The following is a 20,802-nucleotide window of genomic DNA, read 5'->3' on the forward strand; positions in this document are numbered from 1 at the left end:
GCATAAATGGTACGGAAGTGAGAGACTGGACCAGGGAAGAGCAAAGGCTTTGGAGTCCTCGCCAAGCCTGGAATCTGGGTCTATCACTTAAAGAGATGGTGAGTCAAGTTTTGCTTTCTTTTCTGTTAAACGTAGATAAGAATAAGCACCTCACGTGACTTCAAGCACAGCTAATTAGACAACACATATGAAGTGCTTAGCACAGTACCCAGTACATGATTAAGTGCTCAATAAATGGTACTGACGATGATGATGAGGGGGTGGGGAGACACTGACCTCGGGGCAAACAGGAATCCTGCATACCATGCTGTCCATGCAAACTGCAGGGCTGATTTTGGCTAGGGGGTGTGGGGGTTGTTTTGCTACCTCTTAGCTGGTGTAAAGGTATCGGAAGTATTAAAGTTTCTATAATAAAACACTGAAAAAAATTAATTCTTCCTATCGCACAATTAAATGAAAAAAATTTTAAACATTTAGATTTAAGCAAGTAGACTTCCCTTCAACATAAACCCTTTAACCAGATTTTTTCATTTATAAAAGATTTTTTGATTCACACATAGTCAAAGTATGGGGATCAATGAGATTATAAAAAGGTCTTTCAGAAGAAAAATCAAATGGCAGGGTCCTTTTTCGATCAGGTAGGCAATGAGACCTCTGCATTCATGTGGCACTTCACTCAGCTTGCACAGATACGGTCTCTAGGCAACCAAGTCCCAACTTAAACAAACAACCCCAGTCGTATGAATCACTTCCGGATGGTCTCACTTTGCCTACCAGCACTTTCTTACACAAATACTTCCTGTGAAAAGGTTTACTTAGCAGCCCCAGATAGAAACAGCCATGCAACCATCAAATACCTCATGTTTAAAAATGTTCGAAACAGGTCTTTCTACCATCAGGTATCCCCAAATTGCTAAACTGTGAAACGGAAGGAATCATGCAGAAATTAGAGACAGAGTATCATGCAAAACCAGAAAATCACATTCCTAGAACATGCCAACTTCGGCCTTCAAGTATATTTTTACTGTTTCTTAAATTGGGAACATCAAGACATATGAACAATTGCTGCTTTGACATCTAAGGCCAGAAGAAATATGTCAGATGAGGTCAAACTAATGGCCCAAGACTTAGCCCAACCAGACTTTCCTAACCTTGACTGGCAGACAAACCGGTTAACACCAATTTCCTGTGGTCAGATCCACTCCAACACTTACTGAAAATAAGGGAAACTGGTAAAGTAACCAATTCTCTTGACTGCAAACTCCTTTTTTCCACCTGAAAAGAATCCTAAATCACAGTATTTAGTGATACATACAGGATCCTTTTCAGGTGGAAAGGATTTTGTAGCCAAATCAGAGACCTTTTGACCTATTAACAACAGTAGAGAGGGAAAAGGAGTTAACAGGCCCAAATGAACACTCCAACAGGACAAAGTAACCACCATTAACAGACTCAAAGAGGAAAAATCAAGATGGCAGAAAACCAAGTCAGTGAAACAGAAAATTTAAACAAACAAGATCAGCCATAAGACACTGAGATATCTAACGTACCACCAGGCACCCTCAAGAAAGACTACTAAATTAGAACCAATTATTAAAGGTATAACGATTTCCAAGGGCAAAAATAAACAAAAAAGATATGAAGATATAAATCGAGAAGAGTTTCCACATTTACAGGCAAAATTACTAAGCCGGTATCAACTGTAATATGTAACATGAGGACACTTTATAAGAAACAAGAACTTTACGAGTTTCAAATTGTGAAAAAGCATTTTTAAAATGTTACTTGTCTTGGAGCTAAAAATCAAGCTAGCTTCAAATGTTGTTTCTAAATAACAAATACAAAAAATGAAGTTATACATTTCTCTAAGAAAAATGAAATACAGTTCACCATAACAGAATAAGCCTAGAAAGAGAACTATATGTAATTCAATATCTGACATAGTAGATATCAATCGATAATACACAGTAGAAAGATTATTTTTAAATAATATGGAATGATTTAGAAACAGGAAATTTAAAGACTTAGATGCTTAAAAAATTAAATCACTAAATCATAGAAAAGCTAACAGAAAACTTCAGATTTTAGCAAAGCCTTACAGAAATTAAACTAGATAGAAGAAATTGCAAAAAGGTTAACACTTAAACTACATAAAATTTAAAAATTCTATACAGTAAAAGAATAAAATGGAAAATCAAGAGAAAATATAGCAATACAACAGGCTGATGCCCATAAGAAAGCTTCCAAAAATCAACAATATAACTCTAGAAAACAAACACCATTGATAATTTGCATAATAAAATAAACAGTAAACAAATATATGGGAAAACATTTAATCTTTTCAGAAATCAAGGCAATATAACTTTGGAATAAATCTAAGTAAACTACAGACATCATGTACCCAATGAAAATCATAATTAAGATGACAATTACAAATTCTAAATTTCTTTACTGTCTGAGCCACCAAGGAAGCCCAAAATTTGTGATTACCACTACCTAAAAATTATATACTTGGACACTTTTTCCTTTTTCTTTCTTCTTTTTTCAGTCAAGAGATTGAACCTGGGCCCTCCACAGTAAAAGTGCAGAGTCCTAACCACTGGACCACCAGGGAATTCCCAGTTTTTCCTTGTTCTTAATCCATTCCTTTTTCATTATAAAATTCATGATCATTGTAGAAAGCAATTTGCTGCTGCTGCTGCTAACTCGCTTCAGTCATGTTCGACTCTGTGCGACCCCATAGACGGCAGCCCACCAGGCTCCTCTGTCCCTGGGATTCTCAAGGCAAGAACTCTGGAGTGGGCTGCCATTTCCTTCTCCAATGCATGAAAGTGAAAGTGAAAGTGAAGTCGTTCAGCCGTGTCTGACTCTTTGAGACCCCATGGATTGCAGCCTACCGGGCTCCTCTACCCATGGGATTTTCCAGGCAAGAGTATTGGAGTGGGTTGCCATTGCCTTCAAAAAGTATTTTAAGTACATGGAAAAGCATTATGTAAAAAGGAAAAGTCTTCTCACACCCTCCAATACCTAGAGGTATCCTCTTGTTCTTTCAGACAACAGCTTAAGAATGAAGCAAAAAAACTAGAGCTACCAACCTTGAGAATCTTGAAAGAACCCAGAAAATTCCCCAGAAAAGTTTATGAATGCCTCTTCATCTCCACATTAAATCTGCTTTTCCCCAAGGACCAGGATAAAGAATACGTTTATTGAGTGCCTACTGTACTTCAGACACTGTGCCAGGCAGGCACTTAACACTCACCTCAACTCCCTAAAATGCACAGCATTCTGCAAAGTACAAACTTGGGCTCTTCCCCCTAAGGTTAAGAAACTGGCAAGACCAGAATCAGACTCACACCTGCCAAAACTGAAAGTCCTCATTCTTTACACTTCGAGTATTTCAACAGTCAAGATTTTCAAAGATGTTCTATTCAGCCTTTTAAAATTTGTTTTACTTAATTATAAGTATTATGAGACTATGGTCATATGACTTTTCTTAGTAATCACAACAGCTAATAACTAGTAGACTGCCTAATTTATACCAGATTACTGTCTACCTTTCTCAAATTGTAAATTTACTAAATGGCTCAGCTACACTGTAGGCAAGGTTTACGTGGCCACGCTGGGAACATTATCTGCGGATTTGTAACATTGTAATAATAAGAAAAAGCACTCATAGTTTGAATCAGTTTTATCACTTTTAAATAGCAACCCACTTCTTACCATGGAGTCTTTCCAAGGCAGTTGCACTAGGTAAATTTCAGAAAAAAATGAGACTTTCATCTATGTCACCATTTTAAGAATAAATCCCGCCCCATACTTCTCCTTGATAATCACAAACACATGAATGCATCCAGCTTGTACTCTGAAAGTACCACTACAAAGCTACATTTACTGTGGCCCCTTAGTCACACTGGGCCTCATCAAACAATTACATTTGTTTTCTCATCTGTGAAAGGAGAGCTTGGGTCAATCTAAAAATGACCCTCCCCAATCTTTAAGTGATATTCCTCCCTAAGGGAATTCTCCAAGCTGGTGGGCAAGCTTCTAGTTAAACGTCTTTAATTTCTCTTTTCATGATCGCAGTGTACTAGCCTAGATACATCCAGATGTAACTGGAATTCTGATCCCACTTACAGGAAAGGAGATCTGGAAAATACTCGATGCCAGAAACAAAGACATACATTCGTACAAAAGAGAATTTGTTCTCAAGGACCAATTTCTTTGCAAGATACGTTTTCAACGCCCCTAAATTACAGACGGTAAAGTGCTTCTATTTAGTGTTACACTCTTGTTAACATCACATGGTTTTTGACAGTCTCCAACCAGCCACAGCCTTCGCTTTCCCCGATTTGGGGGAGCGGGGAGGAGTTGCTCTGCTCCCTGACTTGAGCAAGAGGAAGGAGACCCATGGCAGGCTCAGAAGGCCTATGGGCAAGCCTCTGAAAGAAGGAATCCTAAACTGTCAAACTTGTGGAAATGCTGGAATTAACCTTCTTTCCGTGACCTTAAACCTAACTGGATCTCCTCCCACTTTTTAGTCCTACTCACTCGTTCTCCTGCCCTGCAGTCTGTTATATTCCCTTCTCAGCTGTTTTCACCTGAACCTTCTGTTCTTTCTATTACTGAACACTTATCATATCTCATATATTTAAACCTCACCTCCTTCAACTGAGAGAAAAATGCTCTTCATCTCTACTGTACAACTGCTGCTTAGCCAAAACAAATGTAAAGCCCAATCAGAACAGGCAATAGGATAAAAATGAGCCCGTATGTAAGCATAAATACAGAATGTAAGAAGTCTCGCTTAATAAAAGCCCTTGGTCTGCTCTGTAGCCCTCAGCATAAAACCTGATGACACTGCATTAGGACAATAACTTAATTTCTGTATCGAAACTAGAGTAAAGCAGAATCTGCAGTTTCTATTTCCCAACCACTCCCAGAATGTACACTTTTAGAGAATCACTCCTAAATTTTCCCACTTACCCTTTCAGGTTAAACTCACAACACGCTCTCACTATTCTCTACCCACACTCTCACTTACACTCCCTGCCTGCACTCCCTGTTAATATGCTCTCTCCCTCCACACGCCCTCCTCTCTTCCCACAACAGAGCTGTGGCAGGTACAGGAGAAAGCACAGCGCCCTGGGATACACAATGGGGCCACTGTGCAAAAGGTGGGGCTACTAGTGGGAGGAGCAGCAGTGTTATAAATAGAACTAAAGAGGGGGCTTTTTCTCCCCTGGATCTCTCTGATCTTTCTTCCTGGCCTTGGGATGGGTGTAAATTCCAGACCTTGGGACTCCTCCAAACTGGGAGGGGTAGAGGTTATGAAGGAAACAGGATGGGGCCAATCCAAAGAGGCAAAAAGGACCAGAGGAGCCTGGGCAGCACACAAGATAGATACACCCCAGCTCACCAGGGCAGGAGACACAACTGGTGGCTGAAGCCGCAGCTAATGAGCAAGAGCATGTGATCTGTCTGTGCTACACCTCGGACACTCCAGGGGCGGCAGCAGCCTCGATGGGTGGCCAGGAGGTATCCCAGTCTCCTTTTCTCAGCATGACATCCCCAAGCCTCTTGTCCTAGCCCTCTCTAGGTGTAAAGTCTAAAGAGGTGCTTCTGAAGTTGATAATCTAATCAAAGCTTTAAACAAACAACAAAAGCTACTGCATCCAGATCTTCTGTAACTGCCTCCATATAATAAACCAGGCACATTTCCTCAATGTGGGGCCAAAGCGCAGAGCATACAAGGATAAAAAGCCACCATTATGCTCTCCCCTATAGCCAAAAGCATGAAAAATCAAGACTGTCTCAACTGTCTCACCGCCTTAGTCACTCCCTAAGTATGCAGAAGCACCCAACCGAAAAACGTCCCAGGGGATCATGGCCCCTGGATGGATTTTAAAGGAAATGGGTTCCTTTTTTATTCTAGGAAAAGGAAAAAAAAAACAAAACACCTGCCAGAAAAGAACATGCTCTGGAGTAGAGGGAAATTAAATGCCTTCCTAGTGGAGCACTTGAAGAAGGAAATGTGATAAAGAACACCATCCTAGCCTTTTACCTCGTTGCAGCCGAGAAAGCAACATGGGTCACCAGCAGCTCTACTGGAGCCATCCGAGAAAATTCGGCCAGGGTTCTCGCTCTTGCCGAGTCTGCTCAAACCGGCACGGTCTCATCCGGAAATACGGCCTCAATATGTGCCGCCAGTGTTTCCACCAGTATGCGAAGGACATCGGCTTCATTAAGTTGGACTAACCGAACTTCCTCAGATGGCTCATCCAGCACATCAACCTTAGGCGGAAATACTAGCTCTTTGTATATAAAATAAAAGTTTTCAAAACTTCAAAAAAAAAAAAAAAAAAGAACACCATCCTAGTCAGGCTATTGTAATCTAGTGTAAGGGAGAGGTCTCAAATGTGATTTTCAATCTCATTTCTCTACTAGGGGGGACCATGAGAACCATCCTGCTGTTGTTGATAGTCACTAGGTCATGTCCAACTCTTTGCGATCACATGGACTGTAGCCCGCCAGGCTCCTCTGTCCATGGGATTCTCCAGGCAAGAATACTGGAGTGTGTTGCCATTTCCTTCTCCAGAGGGATCTTCCCAAGCCAGGGATCGAACCTGCATCTCCTGCATTGGGAAGCCCAATCAGAACCATCAGGAGTTTTTAAAATATATAGGTATCTGGACCTTTTAGCCCAGATCTACTGAACCAGAATCTCTGTGGTAAAGTTCAAATAGCCACATTTTTTAAGCTCCCCTGACAGTTCTACTGTACACAGCTGGTTAGAAACCACTGTTTAAAACGATGGAAACTATTCTTCAATAAAGAAAACTACATGTGACCATGGACATTCAGACCTCAGTTTCCTTGCTGAAATGAGACGGCTGAACCAGATAAGCTGAACTGAGGACTTCCCTGGGCAGTTCAGTGGTTAGGACTCCAAGCTTTCACGGCCAAGGGTGCAATTTTGATCCCTCGTCAGGGAACCAAGATCACACAAGCCACAAGCATGGGCAAATTAAAAAATAATAACAGAACTGGATTAGTGGTCGCAAGGGAATGTTAACTAAAATATCCTTTTTTAAAAAGGGAATTTTACTGTGCAAAGCCGATATTAAAAACAGAAATGTTTTAGACGGGGGAAGGAAGATAGGTTGGGGCCCTTCTCTCACCCACAGGTCACCTCAACAAAGACACCAACCAAGTCTTCACAGAGCACAAGGTGGTCTTTCATATCAGCTACAGCTTTTAAATTCTTTACCTTCCAAAACTAGATCTAGTCCATAATATGAGTAACAGAGGACTTAATGTTTTTGTTCCTTATAAACTTTGCATGAGAAACATCCCCCTTCCTAATAACATATTCACCTCCTTCCATTTAACCTTCCATTTAGAAAAATAAGTGTTATTACCATTCTCTCCACCTAAATCATCACTAATCCCCTCTCCCCTTCCCCAGTCTCATGCAAGGGCTTTAAGCTCAGAAAAGAAGCCCAGATTCAAGAAGATGCATCAAATGCATATTAGAGGTAACCCCAGGAATAGCAAGGAGGAGAATGGGACCAGGGAGGAACACAAAGGGGACTCCAACTGTGCCTTTTTAGAGCAAAGGGAAAAATCTGAAGGACTGACATTTGCTAGTTTGGGAATACATGATGTCTGGTGTATTGTTCTCTGGACTTTCTGGTAGTGTTTTAAGATTTTCAAAATTAAAAAGACAAAACAAGACAAAAAACTCTTGTTTATTAGCACCCTTTGAAACATCCTGGATTTTCATTAGACTTTAACCACAAAACCTCTCATTTTCCCTTGCTGGCCTTTTCCACCAAAGCTCACTTATAGGATACATGATCTGTAATTACATCTATCTACCCGGCAATCTTGCAAAAAACAAAAACAAAAAACAAGCACCAGAACAAAAGAAATGAACCACTGATAGTAAATTGACACCCTAAGACCACAAGGTCTTGGAGCATCTGAAAATGGAAAACAGCAGTTGCACATTAACTTCACGAAGAATGCAGATGACACTGCCTTTGGTAAACAGTCTTTGAATATTGCCAAATGGATGGAGCTACACCCAGAGCACTACCAAGGGGAAAACGGACCCAATTCACATATAAAGCAAAATTAGTAAAGAACCAGCGAAACATTAAGGCCCCAAACTTGAAACCTTAAAAATGCTTTTCTCCCATATAGCTGGTAGTGCCCAAAACATGCACCATAAGCATAAAACCGAACAACACAAACCAGGAAAATTTTCAGTATACGTAAGCGCCCACTGGACATGACTCAGAAACTGAACAAAAGTGCCCATCAGACTGTTTCATGATAAAACTACCATCAAGGCTACTTGCTCCTATGAAAAAAATATCCTAGCTATACTTACTTATTCCTTCAAACAACCTGCCTCCCACAGTCGCATCTACATACTCAACGAGATCTTTATCTTTGTTCACACAGTATCAGCTCCTTTCTCCCAGTCTTCTCTCCAGCCAATCTTTACCTCTTTGCTTCTTCCAAATGACAAAGGTATTCGTAGGCCACATTCTGACGTCTCCTCTCATCCATCTCCTCTGCAGTAAGTCTCTCATTATCCAGGACAGCTAAAACATGAAAGAAAGAATGTAAGCGCAAGAATCTGTAACCCTTCCTGAGCTATCAAAGAATGCCACAGCATCAAATTCCTGCTGGTCACCTGGAGAGTTAGGGTAACGTGTGGATAGCCAGGTGGACTATAATGACTTTCCTTAGATAGGAACCATTTTTCAACTGTTATATATTCATCTTAGTATCTATTTAAAAGTACAATATTATTTTACTTTTAAATACAATAACATATTGTACAGTTGTTACAGTTGTTCAGTTGCTAAGTTGTCCCTCTTGTCCCTCTTTCAACCTCAGGGACTGTAGCCCACCAGCCTCCTCTGTCCATGGGATTCTCTAGGCAATAATACTGAAATGGGTTGCCATTTCCTTCTCCAGGGGCTCTTCCTGACCCAGGGATCGAACCCATGTCTCCTACATTGGCAGGTGGACTCTACCTGGTGAGCAACCTGGGAAGCCCCCAATATTATGAACATGTACTATATGTACTATATGACTTGAGATTTTGGTCCAAATTTGCGCTAATCTATCTGCCAGACTCTCAATCCAGAGCACTTTGTGCTATTTCACTTTTTTATTAATCACTAAAGCCAGCAGTCACTGAGACCTAAGTGGCAGTGACTGTACTGTGCTTTTTACATGCATTCTCCCATGGAAGCCCCACAACAATCCTGTGATTATCAAATGTTTTACAAATGAGGAAACTGAGGCTCCATGATCTTTGCCCCAAGGCTAATAAATGATGGAGCCTATATTCAAACCCAGGTGGTCTGTCTCAAAAGCCCCTAAGATTAACTTCAAAGCAACCTGCTTTCTTTTGGGGCATCCAGGAAACAGAAAAAATGCCTAAGTGCTAAATGCCTAATTGGGGTTGGCATTCAATGCCTTTCCCAATTTAGCCGCAACTACTTTTGCTAACTCTTCCCCCCACACTACTGTGTACTCCACACAACTCAGGAGCCAACACACACAGCGCTCTTCTCTTCCATAACTTAGTTCACTCTCTTCCGCTTCACCCTCATGCCTTGCCCCACCCTGCCCTGTCAAACTGCACAGCATCCTGCAAGGCTCTGTTCAAATGTTCCAACTGTGTTCCTACTGCCTTCCCTAAACCCCTCTTCTTCATCCACATTACCTTTTAAGCCTGGTTGGTTCACAGGACACCTTTATCTCTATCCCTCCTTATTATCATTAGATAGTTACACCTGTCTGCCTCCCTAATTAAAACGTTCTTTGAAAGCAGGGTCTGGTCTTACTCAGCTTTAATGTCACAAATTTGACGTAATACCTGGCACAGAACTGTCGAGTGAAATTAGCCTAAAACACTATTCTCAGAATATCAAATAAAATCGGGAACCTCAAGACTCCAAAAGGCCCTCCTTTGGCCAGCGGTAACTATTCCACCTGCAGTTCAGTGATGTCCCAGGACAGGGACAGAAAATGAGATTCGGAAAATGAGGAAGTCAGAGGTATGTTTCTTTTTTTCTTTTTTGTGTCTTCACTTTTGAAATCCTGTCGAGGGAACTAAGCCCGAGAAAGCTGAAGTGACTTGCCCAGGGCCGCACCTCTCAGCTAGCCTGGGGCCGGGCAGGTCTGGACCCTGGATGTACCCGCAGGCAGCGCTCGGGCAGCGCCTTCCCGCGAAGCCCGAGCAGAGCCCGCGTCTCGGGGCTCCGGTTCCCGGGACACGCCCTGCACCGTCCTCCTGCCACCTCACCCTAGGCCGTCTCCCCAATCTCGGTCGAGCTGGGCGGCGGGAGGCGCTGGGTGGGGCCCTCCGGCCGCAGCGCCCGGGACCAGGCGTGGGGGCGGCCGGGGTCCTCCCCGCCGCCTCGGACACCGAGGGGGCGCGCGCTGGGAGCCTCGCCACCCGCCACCCCGTCGCATCGGCTCTTCCGGGTCCGCACGGCCCACAGCCGCCCTGTCCCACCCGCCAGGCCAGCCCCCCGGGAAAACGGCGCCGGGGGACGGCGAGCCCGCCCCGGGACCCCCGCGCCGCGGAGCCCACACTCACAGCCATAGTGCGGCCGAGCCACGCCCAGTCCGTCAACCTCGTCCGTGGAGGACATGGCGGCCGAGCCCGGGTCTCTGCTCAGGAAGCGGAGAGACCTTAGAGGCGCGGGCGGCGGCGGCGGCAGCTACTGCACAGTGCGCGGGCTGCCCTGGTCCCCGAGGCTCCGCCCCGCGCCGCCGGCCCCACCCGCGGGCCCCGCCCCAGCGTCCCCGCCCTGCCGCGCCGACGGGAGAGGGCGGAAGGAGGCAGGGCCTGTGCCTCCCGGCTCCGCCCCCGGCCCCCTCCCTGCACCCAAAAAGCCCTCTGGAGGCGGAAGGAAGAAGGAGGAGCCTGCCCGCCAACCCTTCTCGCTGGCAGCTCTTCTGGACGGAGAAGACCCGCCCCGGCCCTGGATCTTTGCCCTCCCCGGCCGCCGCCCGATCCGCGCCACTTATCAAAATGCCGCCAGTGTCTGTAGCCTGACATAAAAAACGTGGGCATCTTCCGTTCCCCTTCCCGCCTAACCAAACTCTTCTGCACCAAAGGGCTCAAGGAAGGCCTCCTTTGAAGTGGCCCAGTGTGTTCCTGTGGACACATGCAGGACCCAGACTGCCCTAAGGGGCCGCACAGGCTGGCAGTCGAGACAAGTCTCCCAGCTTCGCCAGCTGTCGCCGGAGTTGAACTGCTTAACCCCTCTAGTATCTGAGAAGTGGATGCTAAAGCAGGAGAGTTGTGTTTGTCCAGATCTCCTTCCCGCTAGATTCATTGCCACTGTTTTTTGCAAGTTCTTCTTTTTAGGGGACTCTTTACCTTTTTAGGAGTGCCTCCTCTCCTTGCAACTTGTGGCCTGCCCTTAAAATATTGGTATGCAACGGAATTCTGGCCTCAGCACTCTTCCGTTTTTTCCCTTGCCCACTTTTTTCTGAATAACTTTATGCACGTTCACCTTAAATTGCTGAAGAGTCGTAAATTTGTATCTCAGACCAGACTTCCTAGAAGCCCCAGTTCAGTATTTTCGGCTGTGTAATGTGGCTCAGACGGTAAAGCGTCTGTCTGCAGTGCAGGAGATCCAGGTTCGATCCCTGGGTTGGGAAGATCCCCTGGAGAAGGAAATGGCAACCTACTCCAGTATTCTTGCCTGGAAAATCCCATGGACCACGGAGCCTGGTAGGTTACCGTCCATGGGGTCACAAAGAGGCGGACACGACTGAGTGACTTCACTTCAATGGACATTTTAACCTATGAATCCCGCAGAAACTTTAACCGGCCGAACCCTGACCCTGCTCCTGTTATAATCCCTATTGTGTATGCCCAGTCGCTCAGTCTTGTCCGACTCTTTGTGACCCCATGGACTGTAGCCTACCAGGTTCCTCTGTCCATGGAATTCTCCAGGCAAAAATACTGGAGTGAGTTTCCATTTCCTCCTCCAGGGGATCTTCCCCACCCAGGACCCTAGGGGGCATCTCCTACATTGGCAGAATTAGGCACTGTTAATTGACAAAAAGTCTAATATAGGATAACTATAAGATTAAGATTATCTGGATTTATGAAATATAATTTAAAAATCCAGCCCCAAGGACTCAACCTCTCTTTTTTGAAGACTTATTGAAAATATTAACTATTTGGGTGCCTGATTTAAAAGATAAATCTAGTATAAAGGCTAGTCCACAGATAGTGGGGCTCCTGCTTGAAATCCAGCCAGCAGCTCTGGGTACTATCACAAGCTCTGGTAGCCGTTGTGACCTTCCATTAAGAGAACTCATGCTCTGAACACAGGTATGCTTTAGGTTAAATAAACATTACAATTTAGTTCTGAAATTTGAGGACACAATCCACAAAATAAAATCACGATAGTTTTTTCTTCTCTTACAACGATCCAGTATATAACTCCTCCGTATTAAACTACCTTTCCAGACAGATAGGAATTATATTAGCAGAAACACAGAACAAAATTGCTCAGGATGTTGAAAACTCATATTTGAAAAGAGTTCACAATATTACATCTAAGTTTTACAGAAGATCCCAGTGATCACTGGGAAATCTACTACAGTCCAGTTTTTCCAACCCTAGCAAATCCAAACTTCAGGGAATAACCGTTGTTAGTAGTGCTCAGTTCACAGTTAGGGACATACCAGGCTCCTTGTCTCATGTCTTATGTGCAGTTGGTATTATTTCTGAAGTATCTTGCTTTTGTCTCTGTCTCCACTGTGATTACATCATCTCTGTTCTCCACTCTGCCAGCAAAGTCCCTGCAGTGACTTGCTTATTCTTTCTAAACGACAAATGCAGTCGTATTCTTCCTTATTATGGTCTTTTCCTAATACTTTCTTCAGGATATGGCCCAAGTTCCTTAGCATGCCAAATAAACCACTTCACAACCTGACCCAGGCTTTTTGCTGTAGCAACTTTTGTTTTACCCATTCTTCCTTTAAAATATTAAAGTGAGATACTTGTTAATGTATAAGTATAGAACACCTCCATTTAAAAAAAAAATGGCCAAAGGTTAAATTAAACCCTAATTAAACAAATTAGTTACAAATTCAGAAATTAGTTGTTTCTCAAGCTTTTCAAAACAAAATCACTTTTTTAAAAGCTGTTTTTGATGTGGACCATTTTTAAAGTCTTTATTGAATTTGTCACAATATTGCTTCTGTTTAATGTTTTGTATTTTTTTTGGCCCTGAGGCCTACAGGATCTTAGCTCCCCCATAAGGGATGGATCTCATACCCTCTGCATTGGAAGGAGAAGTCTCAATCACTGGACCACCAGGGAAGTTTTGAACCATACAGTTCCAACAGGTATTAAATATTTAAGCTCGTATCTCACTGAGTGTCGAATATCTAAAATAGCTTTATCTAATTGTCACAAATTGTCATTCTTAAGTATAATAAATGAAATGTACTGAGGCTTTACTGGACTTTGTATTTTATATTTATTTTCTCATCTGAACCTTGTAATAATCCTAACAAAGAAATATTATCTCAACAATTTAAAGATGAGAAAATGGAGAACTAAGTAATTCAACTGAAGCCACACAGCAACAGGCATAACTGGAACTCAAGCTCAGGTCTGTTTAATGACAGAATCCACATGCCTGCTCAATGAAAACAAGTTCAAAGAAATGCACATTATGGTCATAACTGACATCAGAGTACCAACCTTTTCCTTTTTTTTAATTTATATTAATTGGAGGATAATTGCTTTACAGTGTTGTGTTTGTTTCTTCCATAAAACAGCGTGAGCCAGCCATAAGTATACATATGTCCCCTCCCCCTTGAACCTCCGTCCCACCCGTTATCCTGTCGCACCCCTGTAAGTTGTCACATAGCACCAGGTTGAGCTCCCTGTGTTATACAACTTCCCACCAGCTATCTATTTTACACATGGTTATATGTTTCAATGCCACTCTCTCAATTCGTCCCACCATCTTCTTCCTCTGCTGTGTCCACAAGTCTGCATCTCTTTTCCTGCCCTGCAAATAGGTTCATCAGTACCTAATTGATCCTATTGGCAAGAGGGTGAAAAAGCAACCTTTCTCATGCTCTGCTGATTGGGCTGTACATTGATACAATATTTCTGAAGTCCAACTTTGTGGTTACACAGCCATCCTTCAAACAAGGAATTTCACTTCTTGGAATATATTGTAGCAAAGTTATTTTTTAACCTGAAAAAATTTGATGATGAAGATGCTTATTGGAAACATCTTAAATGCCCATCACTAGGTTGTTTTTGTTTGCTTGGTTTTTACTCAGTAATGGCAGCTTCACACAATGGAATGCTATACAGCCATAAGTAATGGTTTATGGTTCTGGTCAGATTGAAGAAATAGATGCCCATTGTTTTTTTTCTTTGTTTCTTGTTTTGGCCTTGCCTCATGTCACGTGGGATTTTAGTACCCACCCAGCCCCCCACCAAGGGATTGAATCCATGCCCCTTGCCATGGAAGCACTGAGTCCTAACCACTGGACCACCAGGGAACTCAGAAAACCCACTTTGTTATCTTTAGAGGAAAGAAGACTGAAAGGGAAGTATTTATAATAAACATGTATAGACTAGAACACTAGAGCAAAAAAAAAAAAAAAAAAGGACTAACAGAAGCCTGATGGCACGGCTCTGTCCTCCTGGGCATCTCGGTTTTTGCCACAGGTCTGTTCTACCCTCCTCTCTCTGACAACCAGCTTCCTCCATTCTAATTTTTTCTGCTCCCTCACAACTCTAGCCTCTATCTGATGCAAGGCCATGGCATCCTTACACCATCAGCTCCACTGAGGATGTCAGTTCCCCAATTCTATGATCCAGGGACGTCTGATTGGCCCAGCTCATCTTTTCACCCCATGAGCATGTCTCTGACCATCTAGAGGTGGGCTGTCCTTGGATCAGATCCCAAGCCTTTAGTTCAATCAGCTGGGGTCATGAGATCAAGTCAATTAAGAGTAGAAAACTATGAGTTGACATTATTTCCTTTAATGGGTAGGCAAATAGTGATCAAATATTTTTAATATGATGGTTAAGTAAAAATAACATTATGAACTAATAAACATACCACTTTTGCTTTAAAAGTATAGGTAGATAGATATAGATGTACATATGAATTTTTTTAAAAGGACTGAAGCAATATAGTAACAGTGGTTTCTCCAAATGGGGAATTACAGCAGATTTGTGCAGGATTTATTTGCCTCTCTGTACTTAACCAAGGGTTCTACAACAAGCTACTCATAACATTTTTTCAGTAAGAATATACATGAATAAAGTTAGTAAATATGAAAAGAATAAGTAAACAATAATTAAATGTCCCCCCCAAAAATGAGCTAATGGGCTGTTTTGGAGACAGAATTGGTTCATGGCCTCAAGGCATTTATAGACTCATGGAAGTGAAGCAATATTAACAGAATAGGTTCAGATAAACACCATGATAAAGATTTCTCTTGGCCTCGGATAGCTTTTAGCCTCTTATCTGCCTGGGAAACTCCTGCTCAACTTCCCAGACTCAACTCAAATGTCACCTCTTCCCCAAGCAAAATTAATCACTTCCTTGTTTATTTCCCATAGCACTAAAAACTACATGTCTTCAAAAAAAAAAAAAAGAAGTCCCAATTTTTTTTTCACATTTTAATACTTCTGAAATCAGATAGCCGTACAATCAGCATAAAAGAAACTAGCCAGCTGCCAGGTAGAGAAGTCAATGGGAAAGTACCATAATTGTTATTGCAGATGTGTTAATTTAGCTAATTTCTCAGAAAAGGACAGAGAACTTTCAGAGCTGGAACTGATGACAGATTCATGCTTGCTGAATGACTAAAGTGAAAGTGAAAGTCGCTCAGTCATGTCTGACTCTTTGTAACCTGTCATCTCTGACAGGAGTCCTGTCAGACTCCTCTGTCCGTGGAATTCACCAGGCAAGAATACTGAAGCAGATAACCATTCCCTTCTCCAGGGGATCTTCCCAACCCAGGGATGAAACCCAGGTCTCCTGCATTGCAGGCAGACTCTTTACCATCTGAGCCACAGTTGTTGACTTAGGAATGGCTAAGTGGATCCAAATAAAGTTAGACTTTTCACAAAAAGTTTGACTCTAACTTTGATTTAGAGAAGAGTTACTAAGTAATCCTGGTGATGAAGTGAAAAGTGAAGTCACTCAGTCATGTCCAACTCTTTGTAACCCCATGGACTGTAGCATACCAGGCTCCTCCATCCGTGGGATTTTCCAGGCAAAGCTACTGGAGTGGGTTGCCATTTCCTTCTCCAGGGGATCTTCCCGACCCAGGGATCAAACCCAGGTCTCCTGAATTGAGGGCAGGCACTGTACTGTCTGAGCCACTAGAGAAGCCTAAATCCCAATGATAAATATACTCTATTGTCAATCAATGTACATTTGAAAAGATATTCTCAATGTCCCAAAAAGCTGCTGGAAGACAATCAAAACTGTCTTCAGTTCCAGTGAATGAGGTACAAGGCCCTAGATATTGAAAAACTAACTCCTATTCTTTAAAAATATAAGTTGAAAACTAAATATTAGTTATATGAATAGCCTTTGCTACCAGAAATTTTATTCCTGCAAAAATCTCTTTAATGAAATGGATGGTCTTCGAGATATTCCAAACTGTGATAGAAATAATGCATTGAATTTGAGTAGGCCCCTTCTTCAGTCATCATTCACAGACCCCACCACTTATCAGACAAACTTCATGATTCTAAAGAACCAATCCAAATAGAAAGTGTGAAGTTTTTCCCAAATGTTCTATATGTATAGGCATAATGTATGTATATATAGGCATAATAGAGGCTTTTTTCCTTTTTTATTTAAATTTAATTTAAATTCATTTCTATTTTATATTAATGAGTATATTATTTTAAATAATACTTTTATCATTTGACACTATATCCTATATAATATGCTATAATGAAGGAAATCTGACTTTATTGTCTTTTTAATGTTTAATCAAAATAATTCTTAAGTTATAAAAAAATGTCTTCAGTTCCAAGAAGTGTGTACTTTTACATGGCTCTATTATAGCACTTAACTCATAGATCACAATTAGTTATTTATCTGTCGATCTTCCCAGGCAGATCATTAACTTCTCAAAGACAGAAATTTGGGTAAATAAACTCAGTGTCAACAAATTGCCAACAAATGCAGCATACTTACAGTTGGAATTTTAAGATTTGCTTTTTACATAGTTCATATAGAAAATTTGCAGGATGGATTCCTTAGGTTAGATAGCAACACTTTTGACTGCTTTGGTTCTTTTTCTTGTATGAATACATATAGGGCTTGGATGCATATTGCTTCTTTTACAAGAGGCTGGAAAATCTGAGGCTATAGCTTTTCAATACTCTTAAAGGTCAAAGGTTCAGAAATTTGACATATAGTTTTTCAGGGGGCCGTGGCTATGCTCTGGTAAGCAGAATTCTAAGATCAATGCCCAAGATTCTGCCCTTGGTTATCCATTCAAACACTAATCTAGGTACTGTTTTGAAGGGCTCTTGCTGACGTAATGAAGGGTTACTAATCAGTTGATCTTAAGGTAGGGAGATTATCCAGGTAATCACATGAGCCCTTTAAAAATAGAGTTTCTTTAGCTGGTAGCAGAAGTCAAAGAGATTTAAAGCACAGAAAGGCTCTCATGGGCCATTGCCAGTTTTAAAGATGGTTGGGGCCACTTGGCAAGGACCTGAAAAAAGCCTTGAGGCGCTGAGAGTGACCTCAGACTAACAGTCAGCAAAGGAAACAGGGACTTCAGATCTATAAACTCAAGAATTTTGATTCTATCAACAACTTAAAGAGCTTGGAAATAGTTTCTTCCCCAGACGCTCAAAGTAAGAGCCCAGTCCAGTGAACATTCTTACTTTGGTCTTATAAGTCTTGAGCAAAAAATCCAGTCAAGCTTGCTCAGAATTCAATAGAAAACTAGTATATATGCCCTAGGACACTTGAGTGTATGGCAAGGGGAATAAAGTGGTCAACAAGTTGTATTGCCAAATATACTGATGGTAAAATTTTGCATTAAAAGAGCGATGAGCTAGTTGGGCACCCTGTTCCTCTCTTACAATATGATCTCCATAATGAGTCTTTTGAGCAGCTGTAACCAATAATAAAAGTGAGTATTCCATTTGATCTATGAAATCTCTGATCTCATTTCTCTGTCTTCCTATAGACTGAACAACTTGGGTAAGTAAGCTAAGACTAGAGTAGAACAAAGGGGTCAACAGAGCAAATTACAGAATACCATGAACTGGGTCTCTATAAAAAGTCAGTTTTCATCTTCGTTAAACCTTAAGTTTAAGGCTTAAGTTAAGGACTTCCCTGATGGTCCAGTGGCTGAGACGGTGCTCCCAGTGCAGGGGGCCTGGGCCTTGGTCAGGGAACTAGATCCTATATGCTGCAACTAAAGATCCTGCATGCCACAGTCACAACCTGGTGCAGCCAAATAAATGAATAAATATTTTTTTAAATCATAAGTGTTGTCTATCACTATTTAACTCTCCTTTACTCTTCATTGAAGAAAACCTAGTTTGCCTTGCACTTCAAGTATTTAGATATTCCAGACCTTGTGTCTGGGCATATCTCCTGCCAGGTATTTTGACTTTTGATACATCTTCAACCTCACGGTTTTTCGGAAAGGAGCAAAATTTTTTAAACTATCTGTTTAAAAGAATCTGCCTGCGATGTGGGAGGTCTGGGTTCGATCCCTGGGTGGGGAAGATCCCCTGAAGAAGGGAACAGCTACCCACTCTAGTATTCTTGCCTGGAGAATCCCAAGGACAGAGGAGACTGGCGGGCTATAGTTCATGGGGTCACAGAGTCAGACACAACTTAGAGACTAACACTTTCACTTCACTCACCAACTATTTACCATGTTCCAAAACACGCTAGGTGCTTTACTGTCTCATTTAATCCTCACATTAACCCTATGAAAAAGATATAATTATTCTCATTTTTATAACTGAGAAACAGGCACAAAGAGGTTAGGTATTTTGCTGAAGGTCACAAGAATCAGGATGAGGAATCAAGCCTAAGTCTTTGTGATTCTAAAATCTCTGACAAATCACCATTCAACACCAGCTCACAGATAATAGACAGCATGTCAATGAGAACGTGTTCATTCAATTCTTGTGCATGCCTAATTGCCTCTGGAAACCTTTCAGCAAACATTTCTGAACATCCATGTTCTGGTCTAGGGACAGCTGACCACGACAGGCTCAGAAATTGCATTAGGAAAGCCGGGAAGTCAGCCCAGCAAGGAGCTGGAACATTGACTTCCTGGCTGGGCTTAAAATAAGCCACAAGGCATTACTGCAGTCTCCAGGCTATAGACAAAGGACAATACAAGGACTATCAAGAGACATACTAGGATCCATCTGTTCAGGAGGTAACCAGACCAGACTATGGAGAGAAGAGAGGTAAATGGGGCAAAGAACACCGGACTCCCTCATGGGACTGGATACTGACACAAGCCTGCATGAGCTGGTTTCACTCATGGCAAGCTTCTTAAACATCTACAAGGATAACAGTGCATTACTAGTAACAATAGCTACCTTGTGATGAATGTCCTCCAGGTCCACTTCTAAATGTTTTGTGCACTATCTTTTTGATCTTTGCAACAGGCCTATGAGGCAAGAACTACAACCGATCCTTGAACAGCATGGGTTTAAACTGCACAGATTCACTAAGATGCAAGTATTTTTCAACAGTAAATACTACAGGACTACATAGTTGGTGGTTGATGGAATCCTCAGATGCCAAGGAACTGTGAATGTGTGTGTGTGTGTGTGTGTGTGTGTGTACATGCACGTGTATGCTCACTCAGTTGTGTTGGACTCCTTTCTGCCTCATGAACTGTAGCCCACCAGGCTCCTCTGTCCATGAAATTCTTCAAGCAAGGATACTGAAGCAAGCTGCCATTTTTTCTCTAGGGGATCTTCCTGACCCAGGGATCAAACCCACCTCTCTTATGTCTCCTGCATTGACAGGTGAGCTTTTTTTACCAGCTGAGCCACCAGGTAAGCCCCATGAGTTGTTTAAGGGTCAACTATAGAAGAATTCTCCAATTTAAGGATGAGGAGGGATTTCCCCAGCAGTCCAGTGGTTAAGACTTTACCACTGAGTCACTAGGGAAGCTCAGCAGAATTCATACAGGAAACTTAAAGAATTTAATTTCAAGACCATGCCTTGAAGTAGTCATCTACTTATTCATATATCAACTGCTCTAAGTGACACTTCCTCCAAGAAGTCTTCCTTGACTCTCAACATAACCCTTTCAGACTTCCCTGGTGGCTCACTGGTAAAGAATCAGCCCACCAATGCAGGGGACACAGATTCAATCCCTGCTCCAGGAAAATTCCACATGCTGCGGGGCAACTAAGCCCATGCACCACAACTACTGAGACCGTGCACTCTAGAGCCCGTTCTCCACAACAGGAGAAGCCACCGCCGTGAGAAGCCCAGACACTGCACCGAAGGATTAGCCCCCATTTGCCACACTAGAGAAAATCCACATGCAGCAGTGAAGACCCAGCGCAGTCAAAAAAAGAGATACCATGTGGACAACTTAAGACCCAGTGCAGTCAAATAATAAATTAAAATTTTAAAAAATAGACAGCCCTTCTGTGGCTCCCATATTCTTCCTTGTATTGAAAATGTGTGTCTGTATGTTGGTCTCCTTCAACTACCTAATGTGCTCCTTGAGAGAACTGTT

General features: G+C 42.2%; 2 protein-coding genes across 2 annotated transcripts in view; one reads left to right on the top strand and one right to left on the bottom strand.

Annotated features, from left to right (window-relative positions):
• IQGAP1 (IQ motif containing GTPase activating protein 1) overlaps window positions 1–10,995 on the bottom strand; it is a 109,452-nt gene extending 98,457 nt beyond the window's left edge. The window contains exons 1-2 of the mRNA XM_069560357.1: window positions 10,628–10,995; window positions 8,513–8,612 (exon numbers count right to left, since the gene is read on the bottom strand). Of these exons, the coding sequence (XP_069416458.1) occupies window positions 8,513–8,612; window positions 10,628–10,682 (155 nt within the window). The 5' untranslated portion in view covers window positions 10,683–10,995. The remainder of the gene's footprint in view (window positions 1–8,512; window positions 8,613–10,627) is intronic.
• LOC138423926 (small ribosomal subunit protein uS14-like) lies at window positions 2,525–6,365 on the top strand. The gene has a single exon (XM_069560358.1). The coding sequence runs from the start codon at window positions 6,085–6,087 to the stop codon at window positions 6,253–6,255; it is 171 nt and encodes a 56-aa protein (XP_069416459.1). The 5' UTR covers window positions 2,525–6,084; the 3' UTR covers window positions 6,256–6,365.
• Window positions 10,996–20,802: the final 9,807 nt, after the last annotated feature.

This window comes from Ovis canadensis, chromosome 18, assembly GCF_042477335.2.
Source record: "Ovis canadensis isolate MfBH-ARS-UI-01 breed Bighorn chromosome 18, ARS-UI_OviCan_v2, whole genome shotgun sequence".
Lineage (NCBI taxonomy): Eukaryota > Metazoa > Chordata > Mammalia > Artiodactyla > Bovidae > Ovis > Ovis canadensis.

Excerpts from the sequence above, each read along its gene's own strand:
- LOC138423926 (XM_069560358.1), top strand. The coding sequence starts at position 6,085 with ATGGGTCACCAGCAGCTCTACTGGAGCCATCCGAGAAAATTCGGCCAG.